The sequence below is a fragment of the Aulonocara sp. 'chitande type north' Nkhata Bay genome, linkage group LG12 (assembly GCF_057382095.1).
Source record: "Aulonocara sp. 'chitande type north' Nkhata Bay isolate Kocher_YH1m ecotype deep benthic linkage group LG12, A_spYH_male_GT1.1, whole genome shotgun sequence".
NCBI classification, from domain to species: domain Eukaryota; kingdom Metazoa; phylum Chordata; class Actinopteri; order Cichliformes; family Cichlidae; genus Aulonocara; species Aulonocara sp. 'chitande type north' Nkhata Bay.
In genome coordinates this window covers 1658563-1679805 of record NC_141355.1, presented here as the reverse complement: position 1 = coordinate 1679805, position 21243 = coordinate 1658563, and the positions used below count along the sequence as shown (strand labels likewise).

Below are 21243 nucleotides of genomic sequence, written 5' to 3'. Positions count from 1 at the left end.
GTTGTTGACCAGGAGGGCCTAACTGGCACTGTGGGATTTGAAACTGTAATGGCTTATTGTGTTAACAGTGGTTTTCTTGGTGACAGTGGGCCCAGCAGTTATGACTTCATTACCATTTTTTCTTGTGTAGAGTAAATTTATTTTACTTCCAGTGAATAATGGCACTAGCTGTCATTTTCTCCCCATGTTGTTGAGATGCTTGTAGCCAGTTCCAGTCTTGGTGATTTTACATGATGGTTAGTTTGAAGATTACACAAATTCAGGGTAACTTCAGGTGTAATTAACTGTGAATGCTCACTTAGTAACTGTTCATTTTTAAGTTGTTACAGATGAAAATTCTGTGTAATATACTGATTTAAAATCTTGCTTTAGGGGGTACCCATTTAAAGCTTTGTCTGATTAGATGTTGTTACGCATGGTGTTTTTCTGCAGGCTAATCTGTGTACTTTATGTAATGACAAACCTTTAAATAACGACTTATTTTCAATTCAATTCGATTCAATTTTATTTATACAACACCAAATCACAACAAGTTGCCTCAAGGTGCTTTATATTGTAAGGTAGACCCTACAATAATACATGCAGAGAAAACCCAACAATCATATGACCCCCTATGAGCAGCACTTTGGCGACAGTGGGAAGGAAAAACTCCCTTTTAACAGGAAGAAACCTCCAGCAGAACCAGGCTCAGGGAGGGGCGGGGCCATCTGCTGTGATTGGTTGGAGTGAGAGAAGGAAGACAGGATAAAGACATGCTGTGGAAGAGAGACAGAGGTTAATAACAGATATGATTCAATGCAGAGAGGTCTGTTAATACATAGTGAGTGAGAAAGGTGACTGGAAAGGAAAAACTCAATGCATCATGGGAATCCCCGGCAGCCTACATCTATTGCAGCATAACTAAGGGAGGATTCAGGGTCACCTGGTCCAGCCCTAACTATATGCTTTAGCAAAAAGGAAAGTTTGAAGCCTAATCTTGGAAGTAGAGATAGTGTCTGTCTCATGGAAGCCAGTGAAGGGAAGCCAAAACAGGAGAAATCTGCTCTCTCTTTCTAGTCCCTGTCAGGACTCTTGCTGCAGCATTTTGGATTAGCTGAAGGCTTTTCAGTGAGTTTTTAGGACATCCTGATAATAATGAATTACAGTCGTCCAGCCTGGAAGTAATAAATGCATGAACTAGTTTTTCAGCGTCACTCTGAGACAGGATATTTCTAACTTTAGAGATGTTGCACAAATGGAAGAACGCAGTCTTACATATTTGTTTAATATGTGCGTTGAAGGACATGTCCTGGTCAAACATGACTCCAAGGTTCCTCACAGCGTTCCTGGAGGCCAAGGTAATGCCATCCAGAGTAAGAATCTGCTTAGATACCATATTTCTAAGATTTTCAGGGCCGAGTACAATAACCTCAGTTTGATCTGAATTAAGAAGCAGAAAGTTAGCGGCCATCCAGGTCTTTATGTCTTTAAGACATTCCTGCAGTTTAACTCATTGGTGTGTGTTATCTGGCTTCATGGACAGATAGAGCTGGGTGTCATCTGCATAGCAGTGTAAATGTATGCTATGTCTTCTAATGATGCTGCCTAAGGGAAGCATGTATAATGTAAACAGAATTGGTCCTAGCACTGAACCCTGTGGAACTCCATAATTAACCTCAGTGTGTGAAGAGGACTCTCCATTTACATGCACAAACTGGAGTCTATTAGATAGATATGATACAAACCACTGCAGTGCAGTACCTGTAATACCTACAGCATGTTCTAATCGCTCTAATAGGATATTATGGTCGACAGTATCGAACGCTGCACTGAGGTCTAGCAGGACAAGCACAGAGATGAGTCCACTGTCAGAGGCCATAAGAAGATCATTTGTAACCTTCACTAAAGCTGTTTCTGTGCTGTGATGAGCTCTGAAACCTGACTGAAACTCTTCAAATAAACCTCTGCAGATGATCTGTTAGCTGTTTGACAACTACTCTTTCAAGGATGTTTGATATAAAGGAAGGTTGGAGATTGGCCTATAATTAGCTAAGACTGCTGGGTCTAGAGATGCTTTGAGTAAAGGTTTAACTACAGCCAGCTTGAAGGCCTGTGGTACATAGCTGAATAAGATTACACTTGTTTCATAGTGTAATCTTAACATGCTTTATCTTTACCTTTCTGCTGAAGCTGTTTGGGTGCCTGGGTCGTTGACCCAGATTTTTCTGTTTTGCATTATTATTGAACTTTGATTTTGATATTATTTATCATTTCTAGTCTTTTGGCTTCTTTGTTAGTTTTCTGGTTTCTGTCTGTTCTTCGGTTGTTCTGTCTCCCGTCTGCTGTATCCCCTTGTCAAGTCCGAGTCTCTGTGTTATGTTTCCTGTTTTACTTTGAAGTTCATGTCTCAGGTTATTGTATCGGGTTTTGCTTCCCTTGTCTCGTTAGCCCTGATTTGCCCCAGCCTTGTTTCCCTCCTGTTTCCTATTCCCTCTTTGCTCCCTCTGTGTATTTAAGCCCTGTGTTTTCCTTTGTCTGTGTGTGATTGCCGTCATCGATGGTGTGTGTTCTGTCTGTCTGCTACTTCAGTTTATTAGTATTTTCAGTCTAGTTGTTTTATGTTCAGCAATAAAGTTATTTTGCCTGTGTGAGTCTGCACTTTGGATCCTCCTTACCACACTCCTGCCTGCACACAGCCTACACATGACAGAAGCAGATTCTATTTATCATATTTACTCATTGTGTCTTTATGGATTTAATAGCTTTACTGTAAGCAGTGCAGCTGCAGAAAGAAACACCTAAGCTAATAGCTTAACAGTCTGTGTGGGCAAAGGTAGCTTAGCTGCTGCCCAGCAGATTGTCCTGAGCCAACCGCATCCGGTTGATGGTGGGGAGTGTGTGGTACAGCATCACTTCCTGTTTCTGTTACAACACACAGGGGTGTTTTTGGTTACCTTACCTGTGTATTCAATTTTATAAATACCGTCTTGTTTCTATGGACGAGGATTAGAGCCACTGGAAAGAGAAAAAAATGGGAACATCCTATTCTCCGAATTTTGTGATTAAAGTCAGAATTCTGAAAAAAAAAGTCTGATGCTTCGCCTCGTCCATCACAGCTGTAAAACTCAGTCTTACTCGTTATCATCGTCCACCTGGGCCTTACACAGAGTTTCTGTCTGATTTTTCATCTGATTTAGTGCTCAGCTCAGATAAAATAATTATCTTATCTTAAAAACTTCATATCACACCAACAAAGAGTTTGCTGCCACACTGCAGGCTTACTTATTGATTCTAGGATATTTAAAAGTAGGAGGGAGGCAGAGCCTTCAGCTTTCAGACCCTTTTGGTGGAACCAGCTCCCAGTTTGGGTTCGGGAGGAAGACGCCCTCTCTATTTTTAAGCTTAATCTTAAAATTTTCCACTTCAATAAAAGTGGAATAGGGTTGGATCAGGTTATCCTGATAGGCCTCGTCTGCTGGGGGATTCCCATAATGAGTGTTTCTTCTCCGCTTGCCTCTTTTTACTATTTGTGTTTATACATCTCTTTGAATTTAATCATTGTTGACCTGTGGCTGTCTTCCAAAGCATGTCTTTATCCTGTCTTTGTCCCGTCAGGAACGTCTTTCAGGATTAAGAACTCCATCTGCTAATAAGAGACTGCTCATTTCTTTGTAGGTGGTTAAAATGATGAACTCAGCAGGGGATCAAACACTCATACTGTTCCCATGTATGCATGACTAAAACAGTGTGCACATATCAGGCTTAGAAAAACGTTCTTTTATGTTATATTTCATGTTCCTGTCAGACATTTTCCTGGGTTGGGATAAATAAGAAGGTACAGACACGTATTGATGGAAGGAACCTCAGTTAATGGAATTGATTGTGAAAATAGTGTTTGCTTTCTGCAGGAACTCCGGTGAATCGGATTCCTATCATGGCCAAGCAGGTGTTGGACCTCTACATGCTCTACAAGCTTGTTACAGAAAAAGGCGGCTTAGTGGAAGTCATCAATAAGAAAATATGGCGGGAGATCACCAAAGGCCTTAACCTCCCTACCTCTATTACCAGTGCAGCTTTCACTCTCCGAACACAGTGAGTACAAGAACAGCTCACCGGTCATCTGGGAACTCTGGATGACCAACTCATTATTTTTTATTTTTGCTTATTTTAACGAGTGAAATTTAGATTTATTATGTATTTTTTATTTTCCTTAATTGCAAAGAAAGAGCTGGGTGTCACAGCATAAAAACATAAAAGGACTATTTGGTCATAAATGTGATATACACTGTTGTATGTTCATTTCAAAATTATTTTTATCTACTTAATCACCTCTTTTCCTCTATAAAACTTTGTCTTTGAAGTCAAAATCTAGTCAATATGACGTCTTTCTTCAAATATGTTAAATTCAGAGATTATTTTAGATGAGTGGATCCTTAACGTCCCACTCCTCACACACACACACACACAGCTGTGTCTGTGTCTATTTTAGCACTCTGCATCACTGTAAAAATAAAAGGACATCAGGTCCTTGAGCTTCTCTCAGATGTGATGAGAGGTAAGCCGAGGGGTCTTCATTTAGTCCCACCTTTCTCAGCAATTGAAAAAAATGTGACATTAAAACAAAAACAAATAATCAAAATAGTCACAAAAAATCAGGAAATCATTAGCATCTGTTTCGCAGGTATATGAAGTACCTCTACCCGTATGAGTGTGAAAAGCGGGGACTGAGCTCCCCTGGCGAGCTTCAGGCAGCTATTGACAGCAACCGCCGCGAAAGCCGAAGGCAGAGTTATGGCTCAGCCATCTTGAACTGCTCTCTTATGGGAAGCCAAAGCCTTCTGTCCTCACCAAAGATACAGATGTCCCACCTACCCATTCCTACTCACAACAGTGGCCAGATCTCCCAGGTTCCTGTGATCAAGAAAGGTAAGAGACAACAGCAAGGTGTAAGGTGGTGACTAGATTTTACCGTCATTTTATTTCCTGCTTTCTGCTGCATTGTTTACTCAACATGAGTTGTAGCTCAAGGACCTGATGTCCCTGTTTTTTCATTTGCTCTTTTCCTAATTTGTTATGCTAGGATGTTTATCTCTCTTATATGCATCTGTCTGCATCACAGTCATAGACCTGGTGTTGTTGCTTGACACAACCCCCACCCAGCACACACACACAAAAACACAAAATAAAAATCCCCCTGTGAGTATTAAATTATATGTTTATTGAGAGGGATCAGCTCAAAGTGTTGTCCTTTCATTCGGCTCCAAGAAAGCATGCTGCATGCTTTGCTCCAGTTGATGCCAACACAACCACAGACAGTTACTGTGAGTCCACTGGGTTTTGTCATAAATCACGCCAACACTTCGGCTACCTTCTGAAACAGCGTCAGCAATCATCAGTGACGTCACTTGCCCTTAAAGCAAACCTTCATACTTCATAACTTCTTACTGGATTTCGCGACACATGCTCTGAAACCTCCACACAGTGCGTCTCTAGCTCTTTCTGTTTGCCTCTGATGGAAACGTGTCTCGTGTTTCGCCTGCGCTGATTCCTGGATTCCCTGGTGTGTGGTGAACCAGCGTGATTCACTGTAAATAAACTGAACTTTGCGTTTATTTACAGTGTTTTTCTGCTTTCCAACTTCCCTCTGTCACTGATATTTCAGATTTCATCTGTAAGTCAAATCCTTTTACTTGTCAGCGAGACCCCACTCCTCTGCTTCCCCTCATATCTGCTGCCATCTACTCTTCACTTACCACTGAACTGTTCCTGCCGTCTTCAAAGTTGCTGCCATCACCCCAATGCTGAAAAAAACAGGCTTAGATCCCAATAATTTTGATAATTTACCATATCTATCAAAAATTCTCTAAAAGATAGTTGCCACACAACTCCACTCATACTTAACTAACAATAATTTATATGAACAGTTCCAGTCTGGTTTTCGCCCCTTTCACAGCGCTGAAACAGCGCTAATACAAATACCCAATGATCTTCTCGTGGCAGCTGACTCTGGTTTACTCTCCATTCTTATTCTTCTCGATCTAAGTGCTGCTTTTCATTCTATCTCTCACTCAAATCTCCTCAGTAGGCTCGCTTCCATCGGTCTCTCCCATATCCCACTAGCCAGGTTTAAATCACTCAGTTTATTCGACTTAAATCCTTCACTTCTCAGCCCTTTCCTCTGGTCGCAGGCGTGCAGGGATCTGTCCTGGGGCCTCTTCTTTTCATTATCTAGCTTCTTCCGCTTGGACACATTTTTCGTAAATACAGTATCCATTTTCACTGCTATGCTGATGACACCCAGCTTTATCTGTCCACTAAACCTGATTCTGCTCTCCCCCGTCCTCCCTCACTCCTGTGTAGCTGAACTAAATTCATGGTTCTCTTCTAATTTTCTCAAACTCAATAGTAACAAATCTGAGCTCCTCCTGGTCGGCTCTAAACAAACACGATCCACAACTAATAGCTTTCCTATTACAATCAATAACTCCAAGAATTTCTCCATGTGTGAAAAGTCTGGGTGTCATCCTCGATAGTACTCTCTCTCTTAACTCACACATCAGTAACGTCACTCGGTCTGCATATTTCCAACTCCGTAACATTATTCGTCTCCGTCCTTTTCTCTCCTCGCATGCCGCTGCCATTCTTCTTCATAGCCTGGTCACTTCCCGGGTCGATTACTGCAACTTCTTTCTGGTCTTAGTCAAAAATCTATCCATCAGCTTCAACGTGTCCAGAACTCTGCTGCTCGTATCATCACCAGGACTCCTTCTGTGCACCACATCACCACATCGTTGGGATTCAGGGAGGGGGAGTGTGTGTCTGTGTCAGTCTGCAGCCTCCCACTTCTGCCACCCATCCATCGTGTATGTAGGGAACGTCCCTCCAGGACAATCGGGCTCTCCCGAACACTCCTCGTTAAGAAGAGAGCGTCAAAATGCACTGAGGGACCAGTTGATCTCTTTAGAGAACAAGAGTCCTTTAGAGTTTTTCTACAAAGTTTAAACGACGAATTAAAGAATGAGTTAGCTGCTAAGGAGTTAGCCGCCTCGCTGGATTGTTTTATTGCAATCTGCATGAGAGAAGATGGCTACATCTGTGACCAAAGAAGAAACAGAAACGCTCTCACTCTCTCCTTCAGCAGAAATACTGTGGAAATGGCCGGAGGCAGAGAGAGGGATCTGATGACAAAGGGGGAGCAACCAATGCAGCTTGGTGGCGTTTGCCTCCCTCTGAGCACAGAAGCAGGTTAATGTAGCCAGAAAGGCAATTTCATTGATTCTTTCATTGGAAGACTTTTCCCTATCGTGGCTCATGATACGTTCAAAACTCTCATTACACACTTGCTCCCACACACTCCGAGCATTAACTGACTCCATGGTAGAACGACGCTCTGGCTCTGAAGCTCTTCAAGTAACACTCGATGGACTTCCTGATGTAACTCATAAGATCCGCCTCTCTCTGCGTCTCTTATATTTGTTTGAAGAACTACTTACTCCACTGGTTCTGGGTCACCCCTACCGTTTCCTGATCCTCCATCCTCATCTCCAGACCCATCTGTTCTTCCCATTTAACACAGTCTGGCTGAAGTACTTTGAAAGGATTTGGCACTATCTCTCCCCCTCATAGAATATATGACTCCTCCTTCCCAGTGCTTCACTTTCCACCAGACAGCTGTATAGCTTGTCTAAACCTGAATGGGGGGTGGGCGATGAAAAATACTCATTAGCTGCAGGCATCATCTTCCTCTACCCTAGGTTCTTGTTTTTTAGTTGTCAAGAAGAAAGACAAAGCCCTGCAGCCCTGTATTGACTTCCTCAGGTTGAACAAAATAACTGTTATAAAAATATACACTGCCTCTACTGGCATTTGCTTCCAAGCTGTTACAGGGAGCCACCATTTTCATCAAACTAGAACTTTGCAATGCCTATCATCTGGTGTGGATTAGGCAGGCGGACGAATGGAAGACAGCCTTAACATCCACCTGGGCCACTTTGAGCATCTGGTAATGCTAACACTGTGTTTCATGGTGAACAATGTCCTCCAGAATTTCATCAACCATTTAGGTTTTGTCTATGCAGACAAAATCCTGATCTTCTCCTGGTCCCTCCAAGAGCACGACTCCCATATCCTGAGTGCCTCCTTAAAAACAAACTGGCTAAGTGAGAGAAGTACAAATTTCACATTCACACAGGTTCTTTCTTCCGGCACATTGTTGAGATGGAACACCTCAAACCTGAACCAGCTAAGGTGCAAGTAGTGATCGACTGGCCAGCTCCGGTTAACAGAGAATAGCTAGAAAAGTTGCACCTGTTTGGGTTTGTGAGCAGGCTTCCATGATATGGCTTAGTGTTTCATGCCCTCTTTAAAGCCTCTACCTACACCGCTCACCCATAGTCCCATATAGCTCTTGACCTTTGTCACTGGTTAACTCCTCTAGGTAAATAACACAGCAGTACTTACCACTATTGATCACTTCTCCACTTTGTTGCTCTGCCCAAGTTTCCCTCTGCATTAAAGATCATGCAACTCCTCCTCGACCATGTTTTCCGGCTTCCCTCTGGACATAGTGTCTGACTGCAGAATACTTCTGCATTCGCTTCACAAGTCTGATGAGAGTTCTGCACTGCACTCAATGCCAAGGTCAGTCTGTTCTCTGGCTTTATCCTCAGACGAACAGCTAAGCAGCAAATCAGGTATTGGAGGCCGTCCTGTGCTGCATTGCTTCTTCTAATCAGTCCACTTAGAGCTCCCAGCTGGCCTGAATAGAATATGCCCATACCACGCCTTCTTCATCAACCGGACTATGTCCCTTTAAGTCATCTCTCGGATACCAGCCTCCACTCTTTTGATCTGGTGAAGGTGAGCACTCAGTCCAACTGCATCTCCGCAGATGCCGCTGCCTCTTGAAAGCCACCTGTGCCACCAGGAACAAAATAAGCACCTAGCCGATCGCAGCAGAATCCCAGCAGCCATCTACTGTCCTGGTCCAAAGGTTTGGCTCTCCACTCATGGTTTTACCCGTCTTTTCAAAATACAAACAACTGCCCCCTAAATTTATTGGGCCTTTAGAGTTAGATTCCATGGTTAACCATGTGTCTGCCCATCTCAAATGACCCCACAACATAGAAATCCACAAAGTCTTTCATGATTCCCAATTAAAATGTGTTTTTTCCAGTCCGTTGTGCCCATCCTTCAGACCACCACCGCCAGCAGAGTCATTGATGGGCAACCTGCCTTCTGAGTTACATGGATTATGGATTTCAGACACCACGGGAGAGGCATCCATGGATGGAAGGGATACAGCTCAGCTCCGTCCTGGCTTCCACAGGCCCCAGTTCTGGATAAAAACATGATTAGGAAGTGCCACTGCCGGCAGGGTGTGTACTGTCATGGTCCCTCAGTCCTCCCTGATTGATTTCTTTGGGTTTGTTTTCTATCTGTCTCTCTGGCTCAGCTTTCTCTCTGTGTGCATGGGTGAGACCTGACACACCTGGGGCAGTCACCCTCCTGATCCCAATGATCTTATTAGCAGCAACTGCTTAAAGTAGTGGCTGGCTGCCGTTCTTTGCTGTATGTTGAAGTACACAGTTAAGCTGTGGCTCTTTCTCCTCCATGTGCTTGTCCTACGCAGATTCCTGGATTCCCTTCCCTGGTGTCGTGAGCCAAATGGATGTCCCTTCCTCCCTGGACCCCTGGAGCACGATTCCCCTTTTGGATAGTGTTGTTGTGTAAATATATGCACTGTAAATGAACGCACTGAATTTTCACCTTCTGAGTCATGCACTTGAGTCCAACCTGCTCTTTTGGGCTGCAACTCCATATTTACAATAGCTTTACAATATTATATATTGATATTATTACTATAGTGGGCAGTGGGCCTTTTTAACTATAGTCACTGCGGTTCACAACATGTCACCATACACATGGAGCCTTGGGGGGCAGGTTCATTACCCAGGGGTTGGTGGGTGGGGCTGCTGCAGTATTCAGCCATTCACTGCTATGTGCATCTTAGACATTGGTGCTGTTGGAGGTCGAGATGTCCTGGATCTTTGTCTGTGTGCCTCTGGCTCCGTGGGTGTGGGGTTATTGTTGCTTCCAACACTCTCTCACGCCACAAGAAGATTGTTGATTTGTGTATCTGTGCATTTTCATCGTTTTCTTTTCCAGGTACTGTGTTTTTTTTCTTTCTTTGTTTTGTTCTTACAGGTGCAGCAGTCGGTGATACATCGTGTTTTTCTATTTGTCTCAATCCTTTTATTTTATTTCTCCCCGTTTTGTTCTGCCTGTCAGTTTTATACTGTAATAACTGATACAACACTAAAGATACTTTTTCACTACACTTCTTCCAGCTGCAGGCTGCTGGTGGGCTGTGTGCTGCACGGCCTTCCTGTGATACTCTGCCACATAATGCAAAGCCCAAAACGTTTACTTAAATATACTTCAGTAAATAGAAACAAACAAATACAAATGTGTCAGATTGTTGTGAATTCATCTATAATGTAAATCCACGGAAGAAAGAAAAGGAAACAATGTATCAAATATGAAATGTTTGTTCTTTATGTGAGCAACCAAAGAGGATCTATTTATAGATCACATTTTTAATAAGAACTATTGTGTCAAATCATTTATGTGTTAAAATGAAATTTGGACAGGTGATTAGAGGAGCCTGTTTTCATCAGTATGTATATTAATGTAAATATTGTATAAGAGCAGGGACAGATCATATATTGGCTTTTTTGTTGGTTTTTTCCTCCAGAGGAACCCATGATTGCCAGCTGCCTGTCCAGGCAGGTGGCTCTGCCCATGACTCCCAGCAGCCATCCTGCTGCAGCCATGGCCGTCCAGACAGCCGCTCTGGAACAGCTGAGAGAGAAACTGGACAGTGGCGAGCCGCCACAGAAGAAGATGATGATGGAGCAGCAGAGGATCATGCAGCATGCCCTGCAGCAAAACCTGCTGGCGATGGCCTCCCAGCTACCCCTCAACATCAAACTTAACAACAGAGGTAAGAACAGTCATTTAAGGTTTGAGTGCATGCTCTTTGGTTGGTGTTGTATGTGCGTCTTTGTCATTTCTTCATTTCATTTTCCAGTTAAAACCAGTTTAAGTAAAGTCTTTAATTTCACAATGTAAACTTCTAAATTTCCAAAACAGTGTTGAGGGCATGACCTCTGTGTCCTGTCACAGCCGTCTCTTTGCGTGGCTTTGGCAATGAAACTTCTAAGGACACTAAAAAGGGTCAATTAAGATGCTTCAGATGCTCGTGGATATAATACTATCTAACGTAATCTGCTGTCCACTGAAGCCTCTGCAAGAACCTAAATGGACAAAGAAATAGATTTCCTATAGCTTAGCACTGTTGCAGCCTGTGTTCCTTTTATTGTCGCAAAGAAATCCTACAATTAGATGTTTTAGTTGTGTAGGCCGTTCCTTTCCATTCACACTAATTTTGTGTACTAAGAAGGTTTTTCTTCTTGTTCATTCTGTTTCCCTTAACATAGTTAAATTTGCTGTTTAAGCTCCTACTTCATCATCTGTTCAGTGCTTCATGATCATGTTTAAATGTGATATTTTACAAAATCCTGATACAATCTGAAGTATTTTAGTAACAAAGCGTTTAACATGGAGCAGGGTCGTACTCACATGGTGTTGCTGTTAAAGGTGTTTTGTGGCACTACCAGGTGACGTAGCCCCAAACAAACACATTTATTAACATTTGTCAGGAATGATGAGTCCAGCTGTTTTAGGACATTTCTGAACCTTGAACATGGAGACACGGTAAGAGGTGGTTAGCATGAATGAACATTTCACATAACAGATGTTCACTCAGATGGGAATTTAACTATTGTTACTAATACAGTGTGATCTGCTCACTTTATGTTTGTAGAAACATATTTGAGGCTGATTTGAGTGTAAATCTGAGCCCAACTCAAAAATGTGTCACAAACAGCAAACGGTGAAATACCTGAACCACTAGCATGCACAGAATTCATCATGTAACACGTCATTACAGACTCATCAGACTCGAGATGTTTTTCTCGTGCTGATCATGAGTGAGTACGCCCTCCTGCCGTGGCTTCGGCTGCAGCCAGCGCGGCTCATGAAAATCCATAAGTCACATATGACTTAATGATAGCGGTTAAAGGAAGAATGAGAGGCCCAGCTACTCAAGTGTGATATCATTTCTGTGTGCACCAGTGCCTCGCACATATTAGTCATAATAGCTGCCTTGAATTTGATAGGTGATGGAAGAATGAGGTTAATTCCCACACCGGCCATCCAGCTCTGTCAAAAACAAACCCTGTTATTTAAGATTACACTGAAAACTATTATTATTGTCTCTCAAATGGATAAATTTGTGTTTACAGATGTTTTAGTGCAGCAGCCACCAGCTGAGATCACCGTGTGCACGGCTCGTCTGTTCTCTGAGGACGATTTTGTTCAGTTAAAAGTTTATTTTATTTGCTTTCAGGTTTTGTTTTAGAGTACTATTGACACGCTACGCTTTCTTTCTGCTGGTTTCCGTTCTGAAATGGCAAAAGTTAACGACATTTCTGTCATTTAAGAACCTGGCCAAGTTTTCCGACTGTGTTGTGATAGGATTCATCCATAATTGACATGCAGAAATAGCTGTGCCATCTTTTGACAGTTCTTTCTCCCCAGAACTCTTTAATAAAGCTCTCCTTATCCTGTCACTCTCTGAATTATCACCAATACTCTTCTTGCTTCTTCCGTTCCTTTTCTAAATGCTCATATTGAGTTTTTTTCTCTCTCCTTCTGTGCCCCTTCTCTTGACAGATGATAGACAAGAGACTGCATTGAACCTGTCTACCAACGGCATTAGCAGCATCAACATGTCAATAGAAATAAATGGAGTTGTCTACACAGGTAAATAGAGGGGCCGTTTGCTGATGTAATTGCAGGCAGGAAATTCAATAAGTTATAGGAGCACCCTGGTGCTTAGTCCTCTACACAATTTGATGTCTTTGCTATAAAATCCATCGTAATGAAGTGGCAGTCCAATAGTGTTAAAAAAGTTAAATATCTCAAAATTGGGCCTGTGAATTTGAAGGTTTATTTTCTGTCTGTGTGTGGATACAGGGAGCTTGTGCCTTGTAGTAATTACTGCATCTCTCCTTTAACATAGCCCATTCATATCATCGTGCTATCGTCTCTAAGCTCTCTGAAGTTCTCCACAGAGCTTCCAGCTGCTATTCTCAGATCACTCTGTGGATCCTCTTTCACTGGACCTCAAACTTGTACAAAGACCAAAGATCAACTTATGCTTCAAACTGGCCTCTAACATATCTGAAGGATCGAAGCTGGTGAGGGGTCCCTGCTAACTGGTCATTTGCAATTACCGGTAGATTTCAGTGTCCACAGTGTCTGCCAATCAAGTGAGAAGCAAAAATTTGCTATTTTTTCAGCACTGAACAGGTTGAATGTGTCACTGCAGTCTCGCTCTGCTAAATCTTGTTCAATTCAGTTTTATTTATACAGCACCAAATCACAACAACAGTCGCCTCAAGGTGCTTTATATGTAAGGTCGACCCTACAATAATACATGCAGAGACAAACCCAACAATCATATGACCCCCTATGAGCAAGCAGTTTGGCGACAGTGGGAAGGAAAAACTCCCTTTTAACAGGAAGAAACCTCCAGCAGAACCAGGCTCAGGGAGGGGCGGGGCCATCTGCTGTGATTGGTCTACGTGTCCTCGATCAGTCTCTGTGTGTATGTCTCGATTCCTCGTTCTCTGGGTCCGTCCTGTCCTTGTGTTTCGTCCTTTGTCTCCCCACTCTGCCATGTGCTTCCATGTTTGTCCCCTGTTCTGTTGTTAAGCTTACGTGTCCTTGACATCACTTCCTCTGCGTCTCCAGGTTTTTCTTCTTTTCCATTGCGCACATTGGCCTATGAAAATATACCACACCATGCACATCATAACATGTTGTGTTATGATGTGCATGTAGTAATCTGTTTGGATGTGCTCGGGAAAAGAACGATTATTTTCTTGCACAAAATAGCCCTGATGGCATCAGCTGACCCCCACACAGCCTCATTCACGAATTTAATTCAATTCAATTTTATTTACACAGCACCAAATCACAACAAGTCGCCTCAAGGTGCTTTATATTGTAAGGTAGACCCTACAATAATACATGCAGAGAAAAACCCAACAATCATATGACCCCCTATGAGCAGCACTTTGGCGACAGTGGGAAGGAAAAACTCCCTTTTAACAGGAAGAAACCTCCAGCAGAACCAGGCTCAGGGAGGGGGGGGGGCATCTGCTGTGATTGGTTGGAGTGAGAGAAGGAAGACAGGATAAAGACATGCTGTGGAAGAGAGACAGCGGTTAATAACAGATATGATTCAGTGCAGAGACATAGGACTCTTGCTGCAGCATTTTGGATTAACTGAAAGCTTTTCAGGGAGTTTTTAGGACTTCCTGATAATTATGAATCCAGTCGTCCAGCCTGGAAGTAATAAATGCATGAAGCAATTTTTCAGCATCACTCTGAGACAGAATAAAGGGATGGTTGGCTCAACAGAGCTCTGACTTTTTGAAACCTGGGGTTGTTCTTATTTTCTTCAATCAGTGATGAATAGTAAGATGTTCTGGCTTTGCGGAGGGCTTTCTTATAAAGCAACAAACTATTTCTCCAGGCTAAATGATGATCCTCTAAATTTGTGACACGCCATTTCCTCTCCAGCTTACGAGTCATCTGCTTTAGGGTACGTGTTTGAGAATTATACCACGGAGTCAGGTACTTCTGATTAGAGACCTTAGTTTTCACAGGAGCTACAGTATCCAGAGTCGTACGTAGTGAGGAGGTGAAATTATTAACAAGATAATCGACCTCTGTTGGAGCAGCGTTCAGATAGCTGCTCTGCTCTGTGTTATGCACAAAAACAACATTGGTGTATTTTATTTATGGAGCATTATTATTTAATAAACGTTGATAACTCTGAGTAATTTCTTCATCTACATCTACGCTGCATGTTAATAAAGGTGCCTGTGTGAGATCTGGGACACAGCTTTGACCAAGAACTCTCTTTTTGTTCTTACTTTATGGCTTTAAAAAATATCGAGATATATATCGTATATCTCCATCCAGCTAGAGAATATCGAGATATGAATTTTGGGTCATATCGCCCAGTCCTAACTACTATTGCTGTAAGTTATGTCAGATTATTCCTTTTGCTTGTTAAAACAAACAAAACTATGTTTTTGTCAGCCTGTGAATTTCATTCTCTGGTCAGATCCAAAACCCACTTCATCTTTTTTGATATTACCTGTGAGGGATACCAAAATAAATCCTTTCATGCTTTATAAAAGCGTCTGAAACAAACACGCTCTGAAATCTGATGTTAGGACAGCGCAGAGTTCAAGGCTAACTTGGGCTCGATGTTTCTCCACAGGCGTCCTGTTTGCTCGGCAGTCGCCCATAGCAGGGATGGCAGGACACCATGGGAAGCATCATGGCTGTCAGACTCAGGGAAGAAGCAGCCCTACAAAGTTCCAGCCCTCCTCATCCTCCTCGTCCTCTTCTTCTTCTCTCCATGGACACCGAAACACCTCCCCCTGACCCTCCACTTCTTCTCACCTCCCCCTCCAGTCCCAGTGAGAAGAACCATGTTACTAAATCATCAGATTAACTCCAGTTTATTTCAGTTGTGGTTTACTCCACATCCACAGGTGAGCAAAGCACTGATTAAAAAGCAACTGTTGCATATAGACATCTACCTGCCCCCACTTTTAACCTGTGTGACAGAACATTGTTCATGTCCTCAAACACATCTAGTTAGTGTGGAAAAGTTCACTCATCAACTCAACATACCACCACAGTGAGCCAAAGACTCGTACCCCCGCGCTGAAATGATGTTGCAGCTGAAACCGTGGTTTTGGTTTTTGTAACATTGTGACAAACCTCAGAAACGGACTGTTTACAGTGGATACATGAGGGACTGATCCAAAAACAAGAAGCACATCAGAGGTGAAAACCATCTGGTTCATTAGATAAACAGATACTCAAAGACTGGTGTTCGTTCACACGCTGGAGTTAAAGTGATGTGTTTACTTTCCTCTCTACTGCATGGCTCTGTCCACCCGCTAACAGTCCTATAAGCACAGCGTGTCTCAAAGCCATGTTGTTCACAACACAAAGATCAGCTACACAATTCATTTGAATAATTCGTTTGTTAGGTTTCCCCAAACCAGCTGGTACCAAACTAGCAATAGCCTGAGTTTGCTGTAGTGTATAATAATATGATAGCTGCCTAAGGTGTGTACTATGTAAGTATAATAACCACTCCAATACGTATTAAAGCTGCATCTTGACACTACAGAGAGCCTCAAATTTGGGGAAATCCCACTGTAGCTGTTCAAGTGCAAAGAGCTGCTGTTCAGTGTGTTTGTGTCTCCACCATAACCAGAACACGTCTCCATCATGGGATTCATCGTTTGTTTAGTAAATATGTAAACGTAATTAGAAAGCAGGCGTGTTTGTGTCCTCTCTGCTTTCAGGATGTTGGGCACAGCTTACATTAAAGTAATGAACGTGTTGTTCTGAGGGCAAATATTGCACTTTATGTTGAGCGTGATTTTTACCCTGAGTAAGATTTTGGAAGCTCTTCTGACAAAACCATACGTGTAAAGTCTGTGCTGAGGTTGATGTAGATATACTGTAGATGCACAGATGGTGTGATGCTGTTGGGCTGACTGAAAGTCCTCAGAGGAAACGACTGTGACGAGAACGAGCAGCAGTTCAGTTGGCAGGCAGTAGGTGAGCAGGAGGCAAATACAGGTAACAGAGCAGTCATGAGTCAAACGTGGTTTTATTTTGGGTTTCTGTTTTAAAATAATGCTCTGGTGTCTTCATAAAGACCTTTGTTCATCGTGAAAGGCAGTGGACACACGCTGAAGTGTTGTTTCTAGTACGTCTGTTAAAGCAAGTGTATGTTTGATCCTGTATCATCACTCTCGCTGATGCTCGTTGGCAAAACTTCACCAAACCACCTACATACAGACAAAGGATTAATACAAAATATACCTCATACATTTACTTTGTTATTACTGTTTTAGTTCAGTGGATCGCTGGGTTTTTTTCACATTTTATATGATTAAACAAGAGACACACATCTACCTCATTCATTATACAACGTGCCAACAATCACGTCTACATGGCAACTTTCATATCCATGTATTTATGAACCAGCAAGTTTACAGAGCTTTTTTACGTTATACCAAAAGAATCCAGATGAAAATGAACAGAAAGAAGAAATGATGGTGGCACAAGTGTAAAAGGTGTTTTAGATATAAATATGTGTTCATGTGATACTTTTTGTGACTGATTGTAAGAAACTGCAGAAATGAATTTGGGATCTTGCATCTTTCTCAGAATGACGCAGCTTTACATTTATCGTCCATATTTATAGCAGGGAAATTGTTGTAATTCAAGCTGATATCAGCCTAAAATTGTCTCCTGCAGTGCTGACAAACACTAAAGACATCATGAAATACTATAATTACTTAAACTCCAGCACTCGCATAAAGATGTTTTTGATGTTTATCTCAGATTCACTCAGTTATCATTATGATGCATTTGCTTCAAACATGATCAGAGGACGTTTCAGTGGCTCCGAGCAGAGAACAACAACAGTTTGGAGTATTTGCATCATTTACTTCCACGTACAGGCCAGGCTGGGTGATGCTACAGGTTTCAGTAACGTCCCACAGACGACAGAAACATCTGAGCAAAATGAGGAAGAACATTTTTGTGTTTGTTGCTTTTTGCCTGTCATCATTAACCAGCACAGCAGTAACATCGTTCTTTCTGAGTACTTCACATCACATCTGTTTGGTGAAACTGAGCTAACATTCCCAGATATTCACTTCAGTCCCATCACATTTAGGAATGTTACCCTCAGATTCCTCCTCATTCATTTCAAAGCAACATATGAAGAGTTCGTGGAATGTAAGCATGTAGTTGTGTCTATATTTCAGATTTAATGATGGCAAAAATGGCAAAGACACAAACGCAGTACAGAAAGATGTGACTCACTGGGAGCTAATAGAGTGTTGCAATCAATACTTTGTATTAAATCAAAAATATAATATCTCTGTATGTTTAATTGTGGGTCCTGAACCACAAATATAATTTGTTTTAAACCTTAATAATTCTAAGAACATTCACTGCTACCTGCTGTCGTTTAACTGGGTTTTTTGGGGTTTTTTAACTGTTGTAACTAAACAAATCGCAGCCACGGACACGTGAAACTAGCGTGGAGACGCTCCAGGACCAGTGAGACTGTCTCTTTCTTAGCATCCTGTAGGATGATGCCCACTACATCGTTTAATTCTGTTTTATTTGCATCCAAACACAACAACAATGGCCTCGAGGTGCTTCAGCAGCTCAGATAACTGCGTGGCTGAAACATTTCACACTCACTTGATTTTGAGCTCATCGAGAGCAGACAACCAAAGAGAAAGCAACACCTCCGCATGCAGGAAAAGTGTAACCAAATAACATGTATTGTATTTGATCTATGATATGCTCTGCTTGTAGTTTTTAGACAATGACTGCGTTATGAGTTGTGTGCAAAGCTGTAAATGTTTCCCTTTGTTTGAATACATCCAGTGCATTCTGGGACACTGGCGTGTGGTGCTCAGGGGTAAAAATGTGTCAAAAACTGTTGTGATGGATTTTCTGGGTTTACCATTTGACTTGTGGTGCATTTAGAAATAAAAACATGCGTTTAACGCAACTTTTCCATTGTTCTGTACAAATGTTTGTGTTACCAAATGCATTTATATACACACGATACTCCACAATCAGTATCTTGGGTTCTGACAAACTTGACTTGTGATGCATCCTGAAAACACTCTCATTATTACTTTTTTATTATTTCTTGTTCTACTGCAAGAAAACAGTGAAAACATTTGTTTCAGAAACAGAAAACTGCAAAGTCCTTTTCAGCAAATGCAGTTTGTCGAGTGCAGCATTAAGCAGGTAAAATGCTGTAAAGATTGGTTAATTAAGACTGAGAATCCTGATGTAATTAGGGGCAGCAAAGATTAGCGGTTGTCAATGGTGCAGCTAGGATTTGCAGTAATAGGTTTATTATTGGGGCTTGCTGAATGTTACTTTATACTTCTGAATAAACAAAAACAAATTAGGAGCAGTCATCCAATAAAGGGTTATCTTGTCAAGGGCTGACAGAAATCCATGCCCCTATAACACAGTGTTAATTTTATGCACCACTGACAAACACAATGGTAATCAATAACAACACTATAAAATAAGGTGAAGCATCACTCTGAGCTGAAGGTGCTGGATGGATCCATGAGCAGAAAAACCATTCTGGCAGTATTTTCGGCGTTCCTCCTGTGCACAGTGTTACACAGCAGGAAAGAGCTCGCCTCTGCTACTGAAGGACGAGCATGTGAATAAAGTGCACAAAAAACTGCTGCCATGCACTCTTTGTAACATCTGTAAAGACAACATGCTAACACAAAGGTAGACCTATTAAATCCTCTTCTGATCTTCAGGAGTAACAAATGTAGTGATGAGTGCTCGAGCTTGCAGTTTCATCTCCATTTCTACATGTTTCTATAGTACAGTATATTGTAAGGTAAAAACCCTACAGTCATACAGACTCAATCAAATGACTCCCTACGAGCAAGAACTCGGCTTAACTAATGAGTAAATACAGAGTGGTGTGTAAGCACATGGTCAAGGGGTGAGACAAGCATGTTGTAGGGTAACTAAGGGAGGATTCAGGGTCACCTGATCACGCCCTAACTATAAACTTTGAACTATAGACGCAGTCTAAGAGTTAAGAGCTCTATTGGGGTCATACGGTACTATAAGGTCTTTAAAGTTAGCATGAACCACTACATGTATTAAGGCCGATTTACATCATGGAGCCCTGCTCTCAAGAGCTGGATTTTAGAAATCAGTGCTTTTGGAACATGTTTAGCACCATATTCAGTCAGTCAGGAACCTTACACCACTGGGTTGGCTGATTACTGGTGGTCAACATCAGTTTATGTGTTGGAGATTATGTATCGCAATTTCAGGAGCGGGACCACGTCTCCAAATACGCTCCTTCCAGTTGTCATCTGTAGAGGTTCCCCCAGTTCTGGAAGCTGGGCATTTTCGTTTAGGTGCCCCACCCTCCCTCCTCGTTTTCAATTCTTTAACTTCTTCCTTTCTATTTAGTACACGGGGATCTGCCAGGCCCGGGAGCCCCCAGCCCCCTTTGAGGCCTTCCCCAAACCGCAGCTCACTTCATGTCAAAGCCATTCACCTTTACCTACCAAAACCTTTACCTACCAAAACACTGTCAATCCTAAGATGATGTGGGCCCAGCTAGTGAAAGCTAATTAATAAAAGAACCCAAAACTCAGCGGAATAGAAACCAGTTTAGGGGTCACTTTTGTTCTACCCCGGCAGCAACAATAAGTAAACAGAGCAAGGATTTCATTCTTTCTCTTTAGTAGTAACTGGCTCATCGTTTGGCTAGCTGCCCTGAAACAGGAAAGTCCACCCGTTAGCCGTAATGTTCAAGTTGTAAAGCACTATGATCAACCTATCTCTAATAATCGGCTATGTGCCACAGGCCTTCAAGCTGGCTGTAGTTAACCCTTTACTCAAAAAGCATCTCTAGACCCAGCAGTCTTAGCTAATTATAGGCCAATCTCCAACCTTCCTTTATATCAAACATCCTTGAAAGAGTAGTTGTCAAACAGCTAACAGATCATCTGCAGAGGTTTATTTGAAGAGTTTCAGTCAGGTTTCAGAGCTCATCACAGCACAGAAACAGCTTTAGTGAAGGTTACAAATGATCTTCTTATGGCCTCTGACAGTGGACTCATCTCTGTGCTTGTCCTGCTAGACCTCAGTGCAGCGTTCGATACTGTCGACCATAATATCCTATTAGAGCGATTAGAACATGCTGTAGGTATTACAGGTACTGTGCTGCAGTGGTTTGTATCATATCTATCTAATAGACTCCAATTTGTGCATGTAAATGGAGAGTCCTCTTCACACACTGAGGTTAATTATGGAGTTCCACAGGGTTCAGTGCTAGGACCAATTCTGTTTACATTATACATGCTTCCCTTAGGCAGCATCATTAGAAGACATAGCATACATTTACACTGCTATGCTGATGACACCCAGCTCTATCTGTCCATGAAGCCAGATAACACACACCAATGAGTTAAACTGCAGGAATGTCTTAAAGACATAAAGACC

The 21243-nt window shown here is 42.1% G+C and overlaps 1 protein-coding gene across 1 annotated transcript in view; it reads left to right on the top strand.

Moving 5' to 3' along the window:
• The window catches only part of arid3c (AT rich interactive domain 3C (BRIGHT-like)), a 77049-nt gene extending 61479 nt beyond the window's left edge, over positions 1-15570 (top strand). Inside the window, exons 4-8 of the mRNA XM_086313038.1 lie at positions 3888-4071; positions 4661-4905; positions 10736-10984; positions 12778-12867; positions 15404-15570. Coding sequence (XP_086169164.1) covers positions 3888-4071; positions 4661-4905; positions 10736-10984; positions 12778-12867; positions 15404-15570 — 935 coding nt within the window. The remainder of the gene's footprint in view (positions 1-3887; positions 4072-4660; positions 4906-10735; positions 10985-12777; positions 12868-15403) is intronic.
• Positions 15571-21243: the final 5673 nt, after the last annotated feature.